Here is a 21,523-nt window from a genome sequence, read left to right on the forward strand (position 1 = left end):
TGGAGTGTAATTTCAGGTTACAGGGATGCTGCAAGCCAGGGCTTTGGAAATCCTGCTGCTTCCAGCTCTCAGCAGGAAACCAGAGCCTGGCACCTCAGTGTCACAAGTTGTTCTCACCCTGCCAGGCTGTGCAACAATTCACAGTTTACTCTCAGTGAGGTAGATTATCACATTTGCCGTGACAAAGATTATGTTCACACACAAAGTGGGGGAAAATGCAAGAGACTGTGGCTCCTAGTCAAAACAATACAGTTCTCATACTGCATTTCTCATGTCTGGGCACCATTAAAGGCACTACCATTTCCAAAACAAAGCCAGGCTGGGATAGTTTAAATGTAGATCAGTTAGTGATAGGAGAGAACTGGCATTTTGCTCCGGTTTCACCTTGAAGGCAGGGTTCAAACATTTTAAAGACCACTTTTACAAACAGAAATATTAGGTAACACCCAACATCTGAAGTCTAATGATTGAGAAATACAGAGTTCTTGCGGGCACAGGCTCTTGTGGGTGTGCAGGATTAAGCCCAAAGATCATAATATTATTTCCTCCTAGTTCCCTTCTCTGACTTTCACGAGTGCTACGTTCTGTTGTTGGGGCTTGCCCTGTGTTATTAAGAGTTGCCTTTGCAGATGTGAGTAATAATATGAAGATGTACGACAGGAAAAAGAAATATTTCAACAGGCTTTAAGAAACATACTAATAAATCCTTCACGATATATTAATCAATTGCCACTTACAAGATGGATTTTAGCTGGTGGAGGAAGATTTGTCTCAATAGGGAAAAGAAAAATATTTATTTTAATTAAAGGATTTCAGCAGTTTGCCTGCTTTTGTGAAAGACATTCCTTAATCCTGTGGGTGCAGCAATCTGCACTCTTCTGAAACTGAGTTGTGCTCTCATAAATTCCTCAGAAGTTGGCTGAGCAGTGACTTTACTCAGTACGTTTTCAGTCCAACTACAGCCTTGAATATTAAAGAGTTGCCTTCTTCTCCCAGTCCTACACCACCTGTCTCTGCAGAAAGCCCCTAGGAACTGCTGCAGGAAGAGGTGTCCTGTGATACTTCCTTAGTGAAATCCTACTGCTCACTAAGTCCCTCAAGGCATAAAATCCCTTGATCCCTGCATTGGCTCAGCCCAAACTGTCTGATATGGCTCATTATACACCAAATTATATTTAACTAACAGGGTTTGAAGAAAACCCATGTATTGTTAGGAACGGGATAAGCAGGAAAGGTCTTCACAGACATTCAGCCACTGAAATGGGTATGCCTTCAGTGCTGCCAGCCTTTAATTCCAGAGGCTGGGATTGCAGGTAGTGATGCACAGCAACACCTCCTGGCTCTGCTGGGTCAAGAGCTGCCAGTGCAGCCTGGTGCCCACCCTGCCCTGCCTGGGGCAGAGGGGTGAGCACTGGGGATCCTGTGCTGGCTGTGTGTGTGCTGAAGAGAGGAGAGAAGGGGCTGGAGGGAGAAGAGAGGGGGCTGCCCAGAACAAAAGGGACAGAGCTTGAGAAGAAGCAAACAAGCCACAGCCTTGGCTTATCTTCCAACCCACATCTGTCCCTCATTCGCTCCCTGTTTCATAGTCTGAGAATATCAAGCACTAAGAAAAATTTCCCCATACTTTTAGGTTTTATGTGTCTGAATGTTTGACACAGAAAACATTCATCAGAGGTCAGAAATTTCTGGTCAGCAGAATACAAGTTAACCACTGTCTTCTTCCTGCTGGGGGGGAGACAAGTAAACAAACTCCCCAGCCTTAATCACTTTTGACAGTCCAATTTCAACTGCCTCATTTTGATTAGAAATTTGTCTCCCACACTGTTTAAAAAATTTCTGGCCTGCAGCAGCACTTTTCATGACCACTCAAAACTGTAAGCCTGACTAAACAGTGTGGGGCAGGGTAAAAATGCCTTTGGAATCCCTTGGTCCATCAAAATCACAGCAGGCCTGACAAATCGACCAGCAACAGAGATACATTTTCATATCAATCCAGCTGTTCATTTTGGAAATATCAGAGCATACTCACTTGTGAAGAGACATCCCACCTTCTGTCTGCCAGCTGACAGGAGCACCTGTGTGCTCCCCAGCTGTTTTCCTAAAAAAAAATCATGGGATTTGGCACAACCCACCATCCACAGCTGTCTGAAGGCTGTTGGCCAACCAGGGCTTCCTGAGGCCCTGCCTGGGGAGCCCAGAGCCAGCAGGCAGGGCAGGGCAGGGCAGGGCAGGGCAGGGCAGGGCCAAGGCTGGAGGGATGGCTGGAGATCGTCTGGTCCATCCTCCTGGGCAGAGATGGGCCAAACACACTGACAGCCAGGCAGCTGGGTTACAACCTAAGCAAGACACGATTTAGCCCCAGGCTAAGTCCTCCACTCTGTTGAGGACTGGCTGTAGGGGAGGCAGGTTTGGAGCTCACCTGGTTTGCTGAAGGGATGCCAAGACTCTCCACACTCAGTGGCACTGCTCGAAGCTGATGGAGAACTGAACCCCCTTTAGGTGGCCCTGAACACCACCCAGGTGTGTATTTTTTTACAGCGTGTCACTGCCACATCCCTTGCTTGTTTTGGGCTTTTTTCATGTTTATAAGCTCAGAAAGGTAACAGCTTCAGTGGTTACTTTCATCAAATAAAAGTGTTTTGTACATAGAAGCTGCAAAGGTGGCAAACAGCAGAATGCTCTGTACTCCTGGAGATCAGAGTGCAGGAGCAGTTCTCTATGACCAAAATAAAGGGAGTTCAATGTCTGTGGGCACAGCACAACCTACACTCAGCAGTGAACACGGGATAAGTCAAGTTGCAATGTTGACAGGCAGCTGCAGCCTGTCAGAAAGTGAAAAATACCTACACGTTTTTTACCATTGTTGAGTAAACTGTCAATTTAAGCACAAAAGTGCTGTGGCTTTTTAAAAGACAACAATAAATTTAGTTTTAAAAAAAATTCCTATTTAGAGAAACTAAATTTACCCTTCTGTGCATAAGGCTTTCTTGGTTTATGTTGAAGTCCAAGTGAAAAAATCCAGATGGTGGTGAGGTTTCTTTCCCCATCTGTACCTGAGGGAACAGAAGTGATAAGATCTGTTCTGTTTTATACATTTCTTCTAAGGACATTATAGCAACTCTGAATTTGTTTTCAATAAAAACAGAACTCCTTGCAGTTTGTTGATATCTGAAAGGCCAGAAGATCTGACCAAAAGAAATGAAATAGCAGTTTGGGGGCACATAAATCCTGAAAGAATCGAGTATTTTTCCTAAATACAAAGTTCGTCATTTCAATTTACGCATCAAATAAAACTCTTAAACTTGCAGTGAAAGAACTTGGAATAAAATGTTGATGTAAGTTATCGAAAAGAGCACAGTCAGACCCAGCCTGTGTGATAAGGCTCTTTCTAAGCCACCAGCAAGAGGGAAAAATTGGCAAAGGGAGTTTTGAAGCTCCCAAAGACATGAATAAGTCTCTATGATGCCATATACAGGCAATACTACAAAACTAGATAAACAGGCCAGCATGGGACAGCTGACAGAAGGGCAATAACACAGTAACAGATTAGGTGGCAGACAGAATTATCTCTTGATAATTCTTGACCACACCAGCGAATCGAGCCTCTCTTCTTTTGCAACCCTTAGTTTGCATATACAGGAGGAAAGAAACAGAGAATTCCCCTGCCATTTCATCAGAGACAATATTACCATCATTTGAACTGATATTCCTGGGAAAAAGAAGTTTATGTTGCTTGAGCCAAAAATTAACCAATTTATCACTGTTGGCAGAAGCATCTCAATTTCATCACTGTATAAATGTCTAGTAGAGAAAGAACAGAATGAACTATTTCAGCACACAGTGCAATGTGCAAACTAGACACATCATCCAATGATTAGTGGACAAGAATAGCTTTAACATAAACACTATTTCTGAGTGAATTCAATACTACTTATCCTTTTCTAAATTACACCACTGAAAGTTTTCAGAGATAATCCTGCTTTCTTTCACTTTTGCTTCTCAGGGGCTGAAGAATATATAGTGTGGGATGGTTTGTCTTATCAAATATTCTTAAGAAGTTCATGCACTTAGAGGCTTCTGTTAAGAGACAGAGTGTTTGTTATCACTTTGCTTTTTTCTTCTCCTTCTGATAGGAGAATATGGCATTCTGGAGATCAAAAGCAAGTGGATGAAATGAACAATGTGGCATCAGCTCATGAATTCATACCTATCTGAAACGTCATAATACTTATTAACACAAATTAACGTCTGCACTTAAGATATTAAGTATTTTTCGCTCAAGGAGCAAAAGGATTTCAAAAAAACCCACTAACTTTGGAGCAGAAAAATATCTGCAAATGCATGAGGAGAAAAAGCAAAAACCTGGTTGAACTGCTGAAGAGCAGGAAATGTAGCTCCAACAGTTTCACAGAAGATAAAACTGGCAGTATGCCATTGCCTGGGACAGAGTTAATTTTCATCTTAGAATCACAGAATCATTAAGGTTGGAAAAGATGCCTCAGGTCATCCAGTTCAACCAGCACCACTGTGTGCACCATTAAACCATATCCAGGTGCCACATCCACAGTTTTTGGACACTTCCAGGGATGGTGAATCCACCACTGCTCTGGGCAGCCTCTTCCAGTGCTTGACCAGCCCTTCAGGGAAGTAACTTTCCCTGATATCCAATCTAAACCTCCCCTGGCACAACTTTAGGCCATTTCCTCTCATCCTGTTACTTGTCACCTGGAAGAAAGGACTGACCCCCACCTGGCTACAACCTCCTGTCAGGGAATTGTAGAGAGTGAGAACATCCTCTCTGAGCCTCCTTTTCTCCAGGCTGAGCCTCCCCAGCTGCTCCTCATCAGACTTGTCCCCCAGCTCTGTTGCCCTTCTCTGGACACGCTCCAGCCCCTCAATGTCCTGCATGAACTGAGAGCTTGACACAGGATTTGAGGTGTGGCCTCACCAGTGCCCAGCACAGAGGGACAATCACTGCCCTGGTCCTGCTGCCACAAGCCAGGATGCCATGCCCACCAGTTTCTCCAGAAGAAGGGGAAACAGTGTCTGCAGAAACTATAGAAATCCTTTGCTTCACTATAGTCCAGGTAGACACATCCACAGCCTTTCCCTCATCCCTGGTCATAAAAGGACATCAGGTTAGTCAAGCAGGATCTGCCTTTCATAAAGTTGTCAAGATTCTGGTGATGAAATAATTATAATAAAGCCACAATTATAATACTCCAAAGATAGATGTTTATTGAGTTGCTGAAAAATACAAGTATTCCAGTAAGTCTGTCACATTTAAATGTTAGCTAAAAAAAACCCCACAGAAGTTACAGATACAGTCTAGTTGTTCTACTTCCCCACTACATTGAAAATTATGGTAAAATGAATCACCTGTGAATTTCAGAAAATTTAACAGGCTCTTATTTCTCTTATATTGCCCTTACTAGCAACTACGAGCTATTGTGCTGAAGTTATGCACTGGTCAGCTCTGAAGGCAATGTGTTATAAGCTGTGAAAACTAGGTATTTGTAGCATAATTTACTCTTTGGCTATATAATCAGAATATTATTAGCATGAGATTTTCATTATTAATGAGGCCTAACTAATTAAAACCTCTAATAACTACATACACATTTTCCAACAGATTTAATCCGCTAAAGTCATTCCCACATTAAACTTTCCCCCTTTTTAAAAAATATTCTTGGAAGGGTTCTAACAGCCACCTGTAGCCACCTGACTGATGTGTTTGAACATAGAATCAGAAACAGAACTCTGTGAAAAAACAGAGGAGTAGTCAATTTTTTTCCCCCAAATCTCAGTCTCCACAAAGTCAGAGTATCAGAACAGCAACACTTGCCTGGGGCACCAGAGTTACATCCACCTCTGGTGTGGACAGATCCTAATGAGAAAGTTAAAAGGCTGCAGTGGATTGTAGCCAGTGCAAACCTGCAGCTGCTGAGAGCAACGTGTCCAAGTGCTCTGCAATCAGGACCTGAAGGGAGGCTGTAAGGGCAGACACAGCACAAGAACAGACACTGCAGGTACCTGAGACTGCGGGGGGAGATCCAAGTGGAATGGAAGAGTTCCAGCAGCAGCAGTTCACCATCTTTGATTTAAGACACAGAAGCTCGGTGTGACTTGCACAAGTTGCTGCAGTCAGCAAGACCTACACAGAACCTAAGAACTGCTCCTGAAGAATCACTGGGTGGTGGGAGCACTGCAGTGAGGATCATTAAGTGTATTGGGTGCCTTTAGTCCTCACACACTGCCAGACCCACTGCAGCCTGCCGGCCAGAAGCACCTTCACCAGAGCAGGTGCTGTGAACCATCTACATTGTGTTTACAGATGTATTTACCAAACTTTTAACACCTCACGACTCAGTGAAAAAAGTCCATGTCTGAGACATATTATCCATAGCTGATAATCAAAAGATAAAGGAACACACAAGTTTGGCACGCTGATCAAACATACCAAGCTCAAATTAATACTAAAATTACATTGCAAAGCTTTGTGACTTTTACATTTCTCTCACGTGGGAATCACAGAGGGTTATTTGCTTACTTTGATTATTCAAGAGTGACCTTCCCCATGAAGATTGCCAAGGACAGACAGGAATCTCGTGGTTCATGGAGTTCAGCACGGAACAGAGGGTTCTGAACGCGGTATCATTCCCCTTTAACACTCCAAAAGCCTTTTCATAAGAGGAAAGTTTTTTTTAGAGCTGAAAACTGAACAACAGGCTCAGAACATTTCAACTACAGACCCCTTACTGGTAACAGCAAAAAAAGTTCCAGCTGTTGAGATGCCCTTGTCAAGGAACGGTGTTCACTCTCCTTGTAATGCTGCTCCCCAAGTTCTGCTTTATAGTGCCAAAATGTACTTCACCAGAAAACAAGGAGCAGCTGGGTGTGTGCAGGTGAAGAACAAGGTCTCACAGGGGAAAACATCTCTTAAAAAAGAGCACTTTCAAGTCTAAAAATAAAATTGTCCACATCTTTAAATAATCAGAAACAAATTAAGGTAAAATAAATTTCATCATATAAAATTCTCTTTTAACCCCCATTTGAATAACCCAACTTAACTACAGCTCCAAACTCTGGCAGTTCTGTTTCCCTAATCTGGATCTGCTAATTAATGACTGCAAATCACACAGATTATCTGTGCTATTGCCAGGGAACAGAAGGGAAGCAGATCACCTCTGTCAGGAGGAGTTTCCATACTGGATTAAGCTTATCATTAGCAAGACTCAAAAAACTCTTGTTGTTCCAAACAGACAGGCCAGAAGACATTAGGTGGTTTTCATGTTGTGTAAGACAGGAAAGTGTGTAAGAGTATAAAGGCAGGGCTACAAGTGAAGGCATCTTGATCTTCACATATTCTCACCACTGCTTTCCCTGCTGGTCAAAGCCCAGCATAGTCCATGTGTGGATGTGTCCCATGTCCCTGGCACAGGACTCAGTATTTCTTTAGTTTGTCAAGGAACATATTTCCTGGTATGTAACCAGGCAGGTCACGGATCTATTGAAATGACAACACAGACATTTGAGAGAACATACAACAGATTCTCATTATTTACTACAAATATATAAAACCTGAAGTGAAACCAAATTGAATAACTTGACTACATGGAAGTTATGAAACAGTTCGTACTTTATACACAGCGTATGTACACTGGTTTTGGAAATGTGGGTTTTATCCATGCAAATTTAATACAAAACACTATTTACAAAAAAGTAAGAGTAAGAACATTTTTCAAAAGAAACATGTATGTTGGAAGCTCCAGCAATAATGGAAATCCTGAAAAAAAGGCTTAATACAGTATAGTACAAGTAGACAATCTTCAGAAGTGTGGAAGATGCACTTTACAAGAACATGAAATGCAAAACAAATTGAAATGCACTATCAAAAATTTTCCAAGTATATACACAATCTGAGCATGTATTTTTAAATGATCACTCTCCAGCTGTGCCTCAGAACTTCTTCTGCCACGTCCTGCACACATTTACATATTGACCATTTGGTTACACTGCATTTTCCGAGTTTTAGAACCACGAGTTACAAAGTAAAATAACTGAATACCAACTGAATGGTAACTGTAAATTGATCACATTTTCCTTGTTCTAGACATTATATAATAGTCAAAAGTATTCACATTATTCCCAATGTATTCCACCAAACAACCCTTTTGCAATACACCTCTGTATGCCCTTCCTGGGAATCCCAGCCTGGCATTACTGCTGGTGCCACAGCCAGGAATTCCCATGGCTGCAGCAATGCTTCATTGTGACACATCCTTTCAGGAAACACAACTGGATCAACATCTGCATGTGAAGAGCACAGTCTTGCACATGCTCCAGGATGCACATCAGTATTGAACAGTTACTGGGAGTTCCCACGGCAGGTATGGCACAACCAGACCCTACACAAATATAGTCATTTGGGAAATACTCCACTGGTTCATTCATTTTAAAAATGGAACAGAGCAAAAAAGTATCCTTGTGGCATTTCTCAATATTTTACCATCTGCCTCCATAAAATTATTGGGGGAAAAAAAGTTTGGTTTGCCTTATTTCACACAATTTTGGAAGAAGTGAGGAAATCCTCATCAGTGCCAAGAATTCACTTTAAATGACTGACTTAATGCTGTAGCTGAGTTATAAAACTATTTTTTGAGGGAAGTTCTGGTCTCATTGAAGTCTTACAATCACAGACTTGTCTAGGTTGGAAAAGACCTTTGAACCAATCAAGTTCAACTGCAAACTTAACACTGCCAAAATGAAAAGTTACCCAAAACAACTAAATTTGCTGTCAGTCTGAGCTATCCTTCTCCTTTAGAATCTGCTAAGATACTACAGTAATCATGGGAAAACTTTTTGGTTTTTGCTTATTTGAAGAGTAGGATTCTCAAATGTGTATGTAAAAAACACACTGAAAATTCTTCTTTGAAAATGTAGTCAGCTATAAAACATTTGAACTAAAAATGCCTGATTGTAGGATTTTATGATAACTTGTATTCCTTCCATGCATCTTACAGCAATTCTGCCTCCCTTTGCCTCTCACACTAAAAAAAAAAATAATAATCAAAACCAGTCAGGAAACAAATACTTCATATAACCACAATTTTAAGATGCTGTCAAATTGTACTACGTGAAATATTTAAAAGACAAATAAAGCAAGTGGCAATTTATTATGTAAGAAACACAAGAGCCAGAACTGCTCCTGTGCAGTTTTAAACTAAAATTTAGTTAATCACATATATTCTCTCTTTTAATAGTGAAGATCAGCAGAAACTTTCTTCACAGGAAGGGAATAATTTATCTTCACATTTATTTCACAAAATGAATCTGTACCATAAAATTCCTCATTAAAAACACACACTCCACCTTTCCCTCTGTAAATGAATGACACATATCCCGGTGTGCTGAGTACGGAACAAACCCAGTAACACTGTTTTCATTCCCTCACATGAGAGCACAACGTGAGTTATGTCCTTGGCCAACTACACTTTGCCTTTCCCACTTCTGGTCTGAATGAACTCTTTTTGTTTTAATCCCAGTTTTGGTATGTTGGGGTGGTGTTCTGTTTGCTTTTGCTTTTCAAGTGAGATCCTCATGAAAGAAACACAGACATTAACCTCATTTATTGAGGAAGCAGAGAGATTTCATTTGCCAATACAAAACCACATCTCCTGTCTGCAGGAAGTGCCACAAACACCCTCAGGTTGCTTTCTGTTGAAATCAGTTGGATCAGCTCCCTTTCAAACAAGCATTTAAGGAACCAGTAGAAGGAAGAAGTGCCAGACCTTCTTGCTTCTCTTCAATACCAAGACACATGGAAGTTCTGTTCTAGTGAAAACAGATGTGTCCAGTTTTGTTTGAATTTGGTGACAGATTTATGTCAAAAACCTGAGGAAACTGCCACTAAATGATATTTGAAGTAAAGTTTTTAGTGCAGTGACAACCATCAGTTGTCCTCACCTACAATTTTACCAAGGTAACACAGTTTCCCATTGTATGAAAGCTCTGATTCAATGTAATTTCTCCTATCATCTAAGTACTCTATTTGGCATACCAGAAAATTTGTATTAAAAAAAATAAATCAGTGTAACATTTTACAGATTCCTTCGGCTTACCAGACATCACTATTTTTAGTTAAGAATTGGACACTGAAGTTTGCTCGTGTCAAACAAGTTTAAGCCATGTTTGCTATGGGCTCCAGCTCAGGTGTTCCATAAATGAAAAAGGTGAAAATCTTTACTGAGGTCAAGGTTAAAAGTTGCCTTGAGTTCAGTAAGGCTAGGATTGAAAAAAAAAAAAAAAAAATTCTTATGACTCATGTCATAGTTATTTATTGTTTCAAATGAATTCTTCCATATTTATGATCATAGTTCTTGGCTAGATTTTGGAAGGCCTCCAGATAGGTGGGTATAGATGGTTTCCTGCACCCCCAGCAGTGCCCCAGCTGGGACACTGGAGCAGCAGTGTCAGAGAATAGATGGGAAACATCTCTGACATACTGTGTGGGAAGTCACCCACTTCAGAACAGCAAATGTCACTGCTTTAAGGTCTCACCATATCTGGGACATTATTGCTTAAATGAAAGATCATTCATATGTGACATACTGCATCCAATGACATAAAACACAGACAAAATACACCAGGCCAGAAGCCCTGTCACTGTGTTGATTCACTCTCTAATTTACAGTTCATACCACATTATTGCAGTAGCTTTGAAGAGCATTCACAATAACAAAAGCACCCTGGTTAACCCATTAATTTATCAGGAAAACTTAAGGCAGCTTCCTGAAGCTTTTAATGGTGACTCTTCTTCATGTCCTAAGTAAAAACTGAGCAACTGCAAAAGGAACTGAGGAGGCCTCTGGTTTTAAGAATCCTATCAGCTGTAGCAGGTATTAGTAATGGCATCACATCCTAAACAAAACACCTCAAACATTGTAAATGTTTGGAGCAGGGATTCTGCAACTACAGTAGTTCACCAGTGCCACTGGAGCAATTTCTTAAAAAACATAAGGAGGAAGGAGGGAAGTGGCTGGCATGCTACATCGAGAGAATTCTTAACGTTTACACTGTGGTGTGACTATAAAATTAGTTCAGGAAAGAAAAAAAGCTACTTTAAGATCAGAAAACTTATTTAAATGTGACAATGAAATAGTGGAGATCAGTTAAAGACAGATAACTGACAGTGATAATTTATAGTTCTCAATTCTATGGCTCACACAACTAGAACTTTGCTCTGGTATCAGCAACAACAATGAAACAAAAGACAGGAACTTACTCTTTTTGAATGGTTGGGTTCTTCAAATGGAGCAGGCAAGCATTTTGCTTAGTGAATTATATTACTTTTTAGTTTTATTTTTTGCATGACTTTTTAGATACTGCCTTTAATGAAATCAGAGATTGAAGCTGTTAAAATGAGTATTAAGGAATGATTCAAAAACCAGCTAAGAGAGATTTGAAATACCATATTTCAAAGGTCAAAACAATCCAGTTTCCTTAAACACATATTTATCTAACCTAAGATTTACACCTAGGACTCTGCAAATTGAGTTATACACCAGCCTCTCCATGAGCTGTATTTTAAGAAAACCCTATATAAACAATAGTGGTTTTTAACTATTACACATACACCAGTTTGTTTTAATGGATTTAAAAATAAGTTGACAAGTTTTTTTAAACTTGTCATCAGAAAAAGGTTCTTTTTCCTGTCAGCTATTGACTTTAGGGACTACAGTAGAAGGACTACACAATACTCCTCCATCATTCTTTTATGAATAGTATTACACAGGGTCTTGATCAATTGTAAAGAACAGAATCAAATCTTGTTAAGTGCTTGGCAAACACATCCCTCAATCGAAAATAATCAAATATACAATTGAAAATAGAAAATAATAATTGAAATAGAATATAATAATAGAAAATAGAAAATCTGTGACAGTCAAAACCTTTTTTTTATAATTGAGCTACCTGTTCATGAAGAACAAACTAACACAAACAGATTTCCTATTAAATTTATGGAATTATTTGCAATTTGGTTAGAGAAGATCTCAACTGTGCATGGTTTCAGAATGTTCTCAAAACACCAAGAATTTGTGCAGAAGCAAACAAACACATAAACTCAGAAGTTTCGAAAAACCACCACAGTGGAAATTGTTCTTTTTCACATTTATGCAGAAAAATCTCATGTCTCAGCACAGTGACATTTCTACAAACTGACCAGAGTGCTGTACCACACTCGTGTAAAATTACACAAGAAACCCAGTAAACACTAAAGAGAAACACTGATACTTCCCAACTAAATTATGGATATACCTGTTGTAAAAATGTAATGTGAGATCAGGAGCAATATTACACAAAATCCTGAACATCACAGCGTAAACCTGAGATTTTGGCAGTTTTATCAAAATGTCCTAAATTACTCTGTATGAATCACTAGTCCTCATGTCTTATTCATTGTATTTGTTTGTCCCAAACAAAGAAAAGTAGACAGTTTTTTTTTGTCCAACAATACATTAAACCAAAAGTAATTAGGTATTATCAAATTAAATATCATAAATAAAAAGTATTTACAGTATTTTCTAATTATTAGACAACAAATAACCAAGTAAATTGTGCAACAAACTTAAAACACCCAACATCAAAAATGTGAAGTATTACTTAAATCTTCACATACTGATTTTACAAAAAAACTATTAAAATATTAAAAAATTTCCATTTCATCTATTTTAAACAAGGAAATTTCAAAAATGTTTAAGACTATTAAGAATTATCAATTACACAGGCACTTCACATGTAAACAATCTACAGTACAACTGAAAAAAAAAATATTTGGCACCAACCTAGAAAACTGGAAAAACTCAATAAAATGTGTCCTTTTCCCATTGTATACTGCTTTGTGTAATCACCAGACACTCAGACTCAATACTGGCAATGTTAGAAGTGCGTAAGTTACAATCAGGAGTGCAAAAAATAAAGAACGCAAATATTAAGCTTTCAGAGAGTGAAAGGGGATTACAAGTGATCAATTGCTCATTTTTACCATCACACCATCGCTACATTGTTGTCTTACCTTTAAATCAAATGATTGACTCGAGAGATTAAAGTGACGGGGGGTGTGCTTTGTACTTCTCAAATAATTCAAACATTTGCGATGTAAAAACAGGAATCCAGCATTTAACTGTAACACTCAGATGTCAAATGGCAGCTTTTAACTTAACTAGAAAGAGAACCTGATGCTACCACAACCTCTTTGTACATCCAATTACAAAAGAAAAAAAAAGATTAATTATGGTCTTTCAACTGTGAACTGACTCCAAGGTTTTCACATACAGCTCCAGAGTAAGGCTCTCTACAGCATCTGGACAGATATTAGTTTTTGATGGCTTGGGTGTTCCCACATAGGAGGCTGAACTGCCTCAGAGCAATCCATAGCAACAGAGCAAATGGGAAGTTGTCGAGCTTCCAAGAAGTCACGTCACACAGAGGAGAGCTGAGATACTTTCAATGCCGGCAATTCAAGCAGAGCTTGAACTGTGAGGCCAACCTTCACCAGACCCCTTTCCTCCAGAATGTGATGAGGCAGGCAAAGTCTCTCCTGCAAAATAACACAGTACATTTAACGAGTCACATCCATTTTTGCCCAAGGCTGTAACAAACACATTCTCTCTCAAGTCACACATCGCTTAAGAGGAAGCATCTTTGGCCTTAAATTCCGTATGTGGCTCTCTACAGTAACAGAATGGGCAGAAACTTGTTACAGTTAAGATCTGTGTAAACTATGAAAACCTCAGAAGATACACAAAAGACTGTTAGATTCAAAAAGTCAAAGACTGTTTCTTTTCATAGGCAGTTCAATAAAAACAAGCTGATGGGTGCTGTTGGTTCAGTGGCCTTCTTCCCCCTTCCCTTGTTTTGTAGACTTAATACAATTTTTTCCCTTGGGAAAACCTGGAAGTGCTGATAGAGTCAATAATGATCCATTCTCCAAGAAAGTCATCTTTCAGTTTCAAAATTCAGCATAAGCTGGATAATTTTCCCAACTGCCAGCTGGTGTTACAAGTAATTTGGGAGGTAAATTTCCATCTCTAACTCGAATGGCCCATGACTCCATACTAGACAGAAGCTGTGGCAGAGCAGTAGCCCAGGTTTCTAAATCCATTCTTGTTGCACTAAGAAGGAATCAAAGGAGTTTTTTGTCTCATGACATGCAGGAAATGGTTGAATCTTTAATTTTTTTCCCCTCATACAAGGAGGTAAGAGGATGAACTGGGGCAACATAAGCACAAGTAATGGACTGCAACTATGGCTGTGCTAAAAAAGACAGCTGATCAGATAGGCTACAGACTTCTGTAAGTGCAGGATATTTCCTGAAATTCGTGCAAAGTGAGTTGCTAAAATCAAGACTTTCAAATATTAAAACATCACCCTCTCAAACCAGTTCTTTTGTTTAGGTAACAATTTATTTCACAAGGAGATCAGTGTTATTTTTACAGTGAGGAACTGACAGAAACCCAGTTCAAGCTCAAGCTTCCTCAAGCTCATGCCATGGGTCAGAAGTGGAATTTCTGTTCATAGCTTCAAGTTCCCAGGTCAGTGCTATAACCACTACTGCTCCCTGAATAAAGCCCCCCAAAGCCCCCAACTTGAGCATTTGCTGACATTTCCTGTGGTTGTTAATAAGTCAATAAAGCAATCAGTGTACCTGTGGAACGCCCAGTTTTTTACAAGCATCGAGAAAGTTTTCAACATTTCTTCGGCACTTTGCCATACTGAGTTTAGGCTGTAAAGACAGGATGTTAGATTCTCATCAGACATTTGTGAAGGACTGTATATTTCTCATGTAAATTCACTTGCAGTTGCTAAAACACATTCTGTGAAGACTCAGGATGTAAAAATAGCTCCGAAACTAAACATCTGAGCCTTGTTTAACGCTCATTCCAGCAAAACTGAAGAGGGGAGTTTAGCAAATTAATATGGTAATCACGATTCATGATGTTTTAGTATTGAAATTCAAAAGGCTTGTTTTCATGCAAGATGTAAGAGAAGGGAGATAAATGACCTACCACTGCTGGCGATGGGACGTGAATGCTGGCAACAGATCGTGGCCTTATGTGATTGGCTAAATGGCAAAGAACCACCCCATCCATCAACGCTGCTCCAATGTCATCTGGCAAAATCACCTTCAACCTTGACTCAAGGTTCTAGAAAAAAAGGCCATAAGGAAGTTACTTTCAGCGTTAGCTAATTTTTAATTTGAACTCCAGGGTATTTTAAAGCGTTTAGAAGTTTAAAAGGAACGTTTTAATATGAAAGTAAATGGAGTCAATTTACACTTTACTGAGTATAAATATACTTTTCTGCTTTTATTCTGCTGGGTTTTTCTCATTTTGCTTTTTTTTTTAAATGACACAACAACATATATTGAGAAAGACATTCTACAAACAATGACCAGGATACACAGCTCTCAAACCCATAAAATGAACTCACTGTTTTGTAACAGGAAAGCACAGAACTTTAAGGACAAAAATGTTATGCTGAATATGTCATCAGTGTGCAGAATCTGTGCACTGAAATCATACAGGATTTTATTAGGAGGAGGAAAAAAAAGGAGGGGAACACAACTTTGGGAATGGTTATTTCCCTTGTACAGATGACAGTTAAATAGTGCAGTTTCCACTCTTGTGTTGCAAAATGGAGAAGGCAAACAACGACCTTCCCCACCCCAGCAAGACTTCACTTCTCAGGAAGTGAACCAGACAAACAGAAACATCCTTCACAGGAGTCACACTGCAAATAAGTGCTGAACTGCTATGATTCAGTTAACTATAACTGTTAAATATCTTGAGAACAGAACTACACGGAAAACTACTTATTGGAAATCTGAGATGTAGATCCCATTCAGTGTTGTGCAACTTGTAGCGACTTTCTACACTCAAAAAGCATTTGGCTATTCAGAAAACCATCATCATTTTTCTTCAAGTCTCAGGTCAAGCAGCAGCAAACACAACCAGACTTACTGTCTCCCTAAAAAAAGCTAAAACCTCAGAGAGCCAAGAAAATAAATCACTTTTTGTTTCGCTTCGTTTCTTAGTTAAAATAAATAAATAAATAAATAAACAAACAAATAAATAAATAAATTTAGTTCCAGGTTGGCATTTTGGTTGGACCCAAATTAGTACCCATGTAGGCTGTTACATGAAACTCCTTAGAAAGAAATGCCACTGTGGTAGAGAGCAAACTAAATGCACTGCACCCATCCAGGAAAACATGGTACATACATTGCGAAGCTGCCTGATTTGTTCCCTTTCTTCCCTCAAATGTTCCATTTTCCTCCTCATTGTAAATCCAGGATCCACGGCACCGTAGTCCTGGCGTGAGGCACGGCTGAAAGCTGAGGGACATTATTAGGGAAGTTAGTTACCAGAATTCAGATTCAAAACACTCCATTATTACAAATCTATAACTGAGGATATAAACTGCAGAACTTTTAAGAATGTTTTTAAGCATCCTGATAGGAAAGAAAATATGAAACGTCTAATAAAATGCAGAGATCATCATATGTGTAAATGGATAATTAGAAAATATGGAGACAGAATTTTTTTCAATATTGAAGTATGAGTTTGAGATACACAACTCCATTTGCACTTCTTCAATCTAGCTTTGAAAGTATTTTTACTGCGTTTTACTTTTAATGAAGTATAAAGTCATTAATGAGTCTAAAAACAGATCTCCCTGATATAATTTAAAATTAAAGACTTAAAACATATACACACACACATATGTGCATGTGTTAGGTGTGCATATGCAGAAACAGAGTGATCACTTATTAAAGAACTAATTGAAAAATATGAAATGTCTCATCTAAAAGTTCAGAGGTTTTTCTTTAAAAAGAAGGTCTGTTAAATAATGACGTTCACTTTACTACTCTTTGTGGTCAGAAAGCCTTCAAATAACTATTATTTTATAGGATCCTGACAAATACAAACTCTTCTGTTGCAATACTTCTGTATCCTTAAGTAGTTTATGCCATGCTTTTGAGAAAAAAAAAATTCAAAACTTACACCTTGAGAACTTTCTATGTTGTTTTTAATAGTCTGGATTTTAGCAAGAGATCTAACAATCAAAAATACAAACTGTACAACTGTAACTGGGGGTGGGGGGATGTGGAGTATTTCTACCTAGATTTCAGAGGACTGAAAGCCTGCTTTAGAAAATACAATTTGCTTATGAGGGTATGGCTGAATCTTGGAAGACTCAGGGTACAACAAAGCCCATCAAAGTACTGCCAGAGCTCTGCTCAAGGCATCCTTTCACAGGAGAAATTATAAAAATTCTACTTTTGAAACCTGCTTCAGCCACCAGATCTCGAGAACAATTGTATGCCGCTTCCCTGTTTTTGACAGGAGTAAATATGCAGAAAATAAAGCAGTGGGAGAAAAAAAATAAAAAAGAGATTAAAAAAATCATTGTGCAACTTGAGGATCTTCCCATTATTCATCTGCCAAAGCAGCTGTCCACGCCTTTCCCAGTACTATGCAGTGATGAGCACACTAAGGGAATTCCTGTACTGTGACATCTCCCATCCTTACTGTCCACTGCAGCCTGGGAAATAAACTTCTGTTCTACCACACTGTGTTGGAGAACAACAGCTTACCTGACCTTGGTTTGAGACCAAATGGACCATGAGTGTTACTATCTGTCCTTTCATAATCCTGTTAAAAGAGATAAAGTCAATTTTCATTCAATCATTAAAAGAATTAACTTTTGTTCCCATGAAGATAGTGTTTAAATTATTCTTGCCTAAGGAGAGTCCTTCTGCTTAACTGTAGTACAGTCTTTTGGAAGGGACAGTATAAAATAAACAGAATGAAAGTAACCACTCTACATGCAGATAAAATTCTCATTATGAGGAAGAAAAGCAGCACCAACTACCTAAAACTACTGCAAATTATTTCAAATTACTGCAAACCATTCTGTGAACAGAGTTCTAAGCCAGCTGTAAGCAGATGCAAATATTCCCCCAATGCTTAGCACCAAAACATTTCTCAAGAAATATCTACTTCCAACTATGAAGATCAGGTTTTTCTCATTTCACCATCTAAAGAGAGAGATCCACTCAACATTTTGGTATGTACATGAGATATCCTTATTTCAACTCATTTCACTGTATTTGGAGATGTTCTAATTCTGCTCCCTCAGGCTCCTTATGGACATAAGGTGGAAATGTTAACAATATTTGCTTTATTTTGAGCTCAGCACTGCAGTGCTGTCCCAGTGAGACTCCTTGGACAGCAACCCACAATTGTAAAGGATGGGACTCCTTGAGAGGTGTCAGTGCCTTTGGGTTCCCAGAGATACATAAAATATTAAATCACAGGTTTTACTTTAAATCCTCTCAATGACTAGTGCATAGGGAACACCTAAAAACCATGGCAAACTTGATTTTTGTTTCATTAGCTACTTTCATTAGCAAAGATAATGGAGACAAAGCAAAGCACCTTTCCTCACACCAAAAAGAAGAGCCCTAGGAGAGATCAGAGAGTTGCAAAGATAAAACAAGTTGCAATATCTGTCTCTGGTTGATCTGGTTTTGAATTTTTATTATGATGAAATACTTCTAATTGTAGTTTCAAAGGGAACAGCTTTATATCTGCATGAAAAACCTGGTGACAGCAATGCACATAAAGAAATGTCTGTTGAATGAAAAACAAAACCACAAACTTGTACCTCAGACGACACAGGAGACTGTGGGGACACATTAGTATTATCACTGTCTTGCTAAAAAGAAATCAAAGAGATGAAATTATAAAAACGAAAACGATGATTTAACAAGAAACATGAAATTATGAAATACATGAGACATGTAACATTTGCCAAGTATGCTACAAACTGGCAGCAACTAGATTTTAAAACACGTAAGCCAAGGAAATACTGTTTACATCAAATATTTTACATTACCTCTGCTTGATAGGTGAACTAACTTTGCTATTACCAAAGCAGGCTAATGTCCTACTGTTTCCCAGTAAACAACCTAGAGGGTTTTTTTCAAATAAAGGAGTATAATACTTATTTTTGCCATGGCTTTGGAATGCAAAGTTAATTGGTTCAAAAAAGACAAGTGAAGAAATCTTTTCTTAATACTTCACACAATTACTACATCTCACCTCATCATTTTCATTTCCACTTGAACTCTTTCTGGAAGACTTATACTGCAAAACACACACAATTTATTACTTCAAAATGGAAGTATGGCTTTCATTTGAACTAAATTGGTATTGCTCAGATGTTACTTATTACTCATGAAGCTGCTGAGAAAAAAAAGCCATGTTACAGAATCAGAGGAGCAACAAAGAAACCAACCAGAAAAGGAACATGAAGTTCCTAGGCTAGACAAGATCTTCATTCTGTTGAAGAGACAAGAGCATTTGAAAAGTAAATACCTTTATAGTGTGAACTCTGCATATGACAGTTGAGCCAAGTGAAAAGGTCTTAACAATTGCTAATGTTGTTAAGAAGCATTAATTCTTAGAAAAAATTATGCAAGCTATGAAACTTACTTTCATAATATGTTTTGTTAAAAGAGGCTTCAAAGACTGCTTATACTTTGAGACTGAGTTGACACGGCAAAAAATTAAATAAAAAAAAATTATCTTTACAACTTCAAAACTGGTCACATCATTTTATCTATTCAAGACAATACTTTTCCCACAGGTCTGTCTGATTTGTTGTGCACAGCCTTCATCACCATCCCACTTCCCTACTTTATGCTAAAAATGTAGGAAATGAAAGAGGGATTGAAGGAAGACATTTACAAAAGCAGAATTTAAGAAAATAAGTGTATTTCATTGTCTGCAGAGCAAGTGTACAAAAAAAGAGGGAAAAACTCATGCAGATAGAATTAAAAAGATCATCAGAAAAAACCTCTGTGTTGAGAGTATATGGCCAGCCTACCCCTCCTCATGGTTTAACATGAAGCAAGGATCCAAAACAACTACAAACTAGTCCATAAAAAAAAAGGCATTTTGGTTAATAAAGTATGTCTTCAATCACAGGATTCTTTTTACATATTTAATTAAACAAAGATTTCAGGTTACTTCAGTGCAATGCCACAAAAAAAAGGATTTCTGATTCTCAGGGGCATTTTTCATGCCTTTCTGCTGCACAGTAAAAATACAGAATATGCATAATAAAGATGCTCTATAAATACATCTAGATGCTGATCCAACTCAGTTTTCCTTGCTCTAGTGACACCCACTGCAGTAATTTGGCATGTATTCTTAAGATATTAGTGTTTGGCACTACAGATATGATTATTCAATCAACTTTTTTGCCATGAAAACATGGACACAATATGAACTGTGTTGTAACTGGTTTCTCAGAACAGCAGTGGTTCTTATTTTTTTCCCAGTTTGCCATGGAAGACAGACTCTGTTTCACTTGCTTATTGCCTTGTTTTTGCAAATGAAACTATGAGTGATACAGTATATTTTGTTACTGGTACAGCCTGTTTAATTCACTTTTGAGACATGTCTATAGTTGTATGTAATGTGATTTCAGGCATCTGCTTCCTTCACAGAGCTCAAAACTGACTGGCATTTAAAGACATCCTTGTAAGTTAAGAGGAAGCACTTCTGTATTGGTAGCACAGCTGTTGAACAAGTCCAATGACTGAATTCTGTTTTACTTAGAAATTTCTCTGCCTCTCCTTAAAGGCTGTAGTGCAAAATTAATTTCAGGATGAAAACCCTGGAAAGAGGATACAGCTCCATAAACTCTTTAGGAAAAAAAAAAAAAGAAAAAGCTTCTGTAATCACAACAATGTATCTAAGCTGTATGGCTCGCTCTGTTCTCCCAAGAATTTAATTTCTTTGAAGTTCCCTGGCATTTCACAAAGACATTTGATGGCAAAGACCCAAGAAACTAATTTCATAAGTGGCAAATTTAATTTTAACTCAACCTAGCACTGCTCAGAAATCTCCTATTTCTCTACATACCCCGAAATAAATGTTACCCAACACTGCTCCAACTTCCCCTCTGTGCTGCAGTGAGCAGACACTGGCACCTGGTGACCGAGGGTGGAAACTACAGCAGCAAAGGAGTACAGAGAATATTCCCCTTCTGAAATTCAAACTAATACCATGAGAACCAGAAGACATAAATCATTCTTATAACCACGTTGCAAAAAAAAAAAAAAAAAAAAAAAAAAAGGCATTGTGTATTTTCCTTGCACTAAAAATAGATAAATGGATAAATAAATAGATAGATAAATAGAAATTCCTCCAAATAGGCAGTGAAGGACCAATGACAAGATTAGTTTCTGGTTTTATCAGAAGACAGCTGTGAATTAGTTCCTTTTATTTAAAGGATAAACAAATTCTTTGGTCAATTTGTTCTCCCTCTTGATTTTCCTGCATTCTCAATACATACATAAACATATTAAATCAAAAGAGTAAAATAAAAAAATTCATGTTACAGGCAAATTTAAAAGCATCATAACCATGGAGGATTTATCTTTACT

At 38.4% G+C, this 21,523-nt stretch overlaps 1 protein-coding gene across 6 annotated transcripts in view; it reads right to left on the reverse strand.

Annotated features, from left to right (window-relative positions):
* Positions 1 to 3,036: 3,036 nt before the first annotated feature.
* Positions 3,037 to 21,523, reverse strand: part of LRCH2 (leucine rich repeats and calponin homology domain containing 2) — a 43,760-nt gene continuing 25,273 nt past the window's right edge. The window contains exons 16-23 of one of the 6 annotated variants that reach the window (XR_007905258.1): positions 19,170 to 19,214; positions 18,733 to 18,783; positions 17,660 to 17,717; positions 16,284 to 16,396; positions 15,069 to 15,206; positions 14,708 to 14,785; positions 13,076 to 13,600; positions 3,037 to 3,053 (exon numbers count right to left, since the gene is read on the reverse strand). Coding sequence is in view for 5 of the 6 variants with exons in the window: in XM_051792265.1 (XP_051648225.1) it covers positions 13,481 to 13,600; positions 14,708 to 14,785; positions 15,069 to 15,206; positions 16,284 to 16,396; positions 17,660 to 17,717; positions 18,733 to 18,783; positions 19,170 to 19,214 (603 nt within the window). In the remaining variant the exon portion in view is untranslated. Of the gene's footprint in view, positions 3,054 to 5,111; positions 13,601 to 14,707; positions 14,786 to 15,068; positions 15,207 to 16,283; positions 16,397 to 17,659; positions 17,718 to 18,732; positions 18,784 to 19,169; positions 19,215 to 21,523 lie in introns of those variants that run through there. The other 5 variants (XM_051792265.1, XM_051792296.1, XM_051792278.1 and 2 more) reach the window with 5 other exon arrangements.

Source organism: Manacus candei, unplaced genomic scaffold (assembly GCF_025592945.1).
Source record: "Manacus candei isolate 608988 ecotype Guabito, Panama unplaced genomic scaffold, ASM2559294v1 h1tg000003l, whole genome shotgun sequence".
In the NCBI taxonomy this organism is placed as follows: domain Eukaryota; kingdom Metazoa; phylum Chordata; class Aves; order Passeriformes; family Pipridae; genus Manacus; species Manacus candei.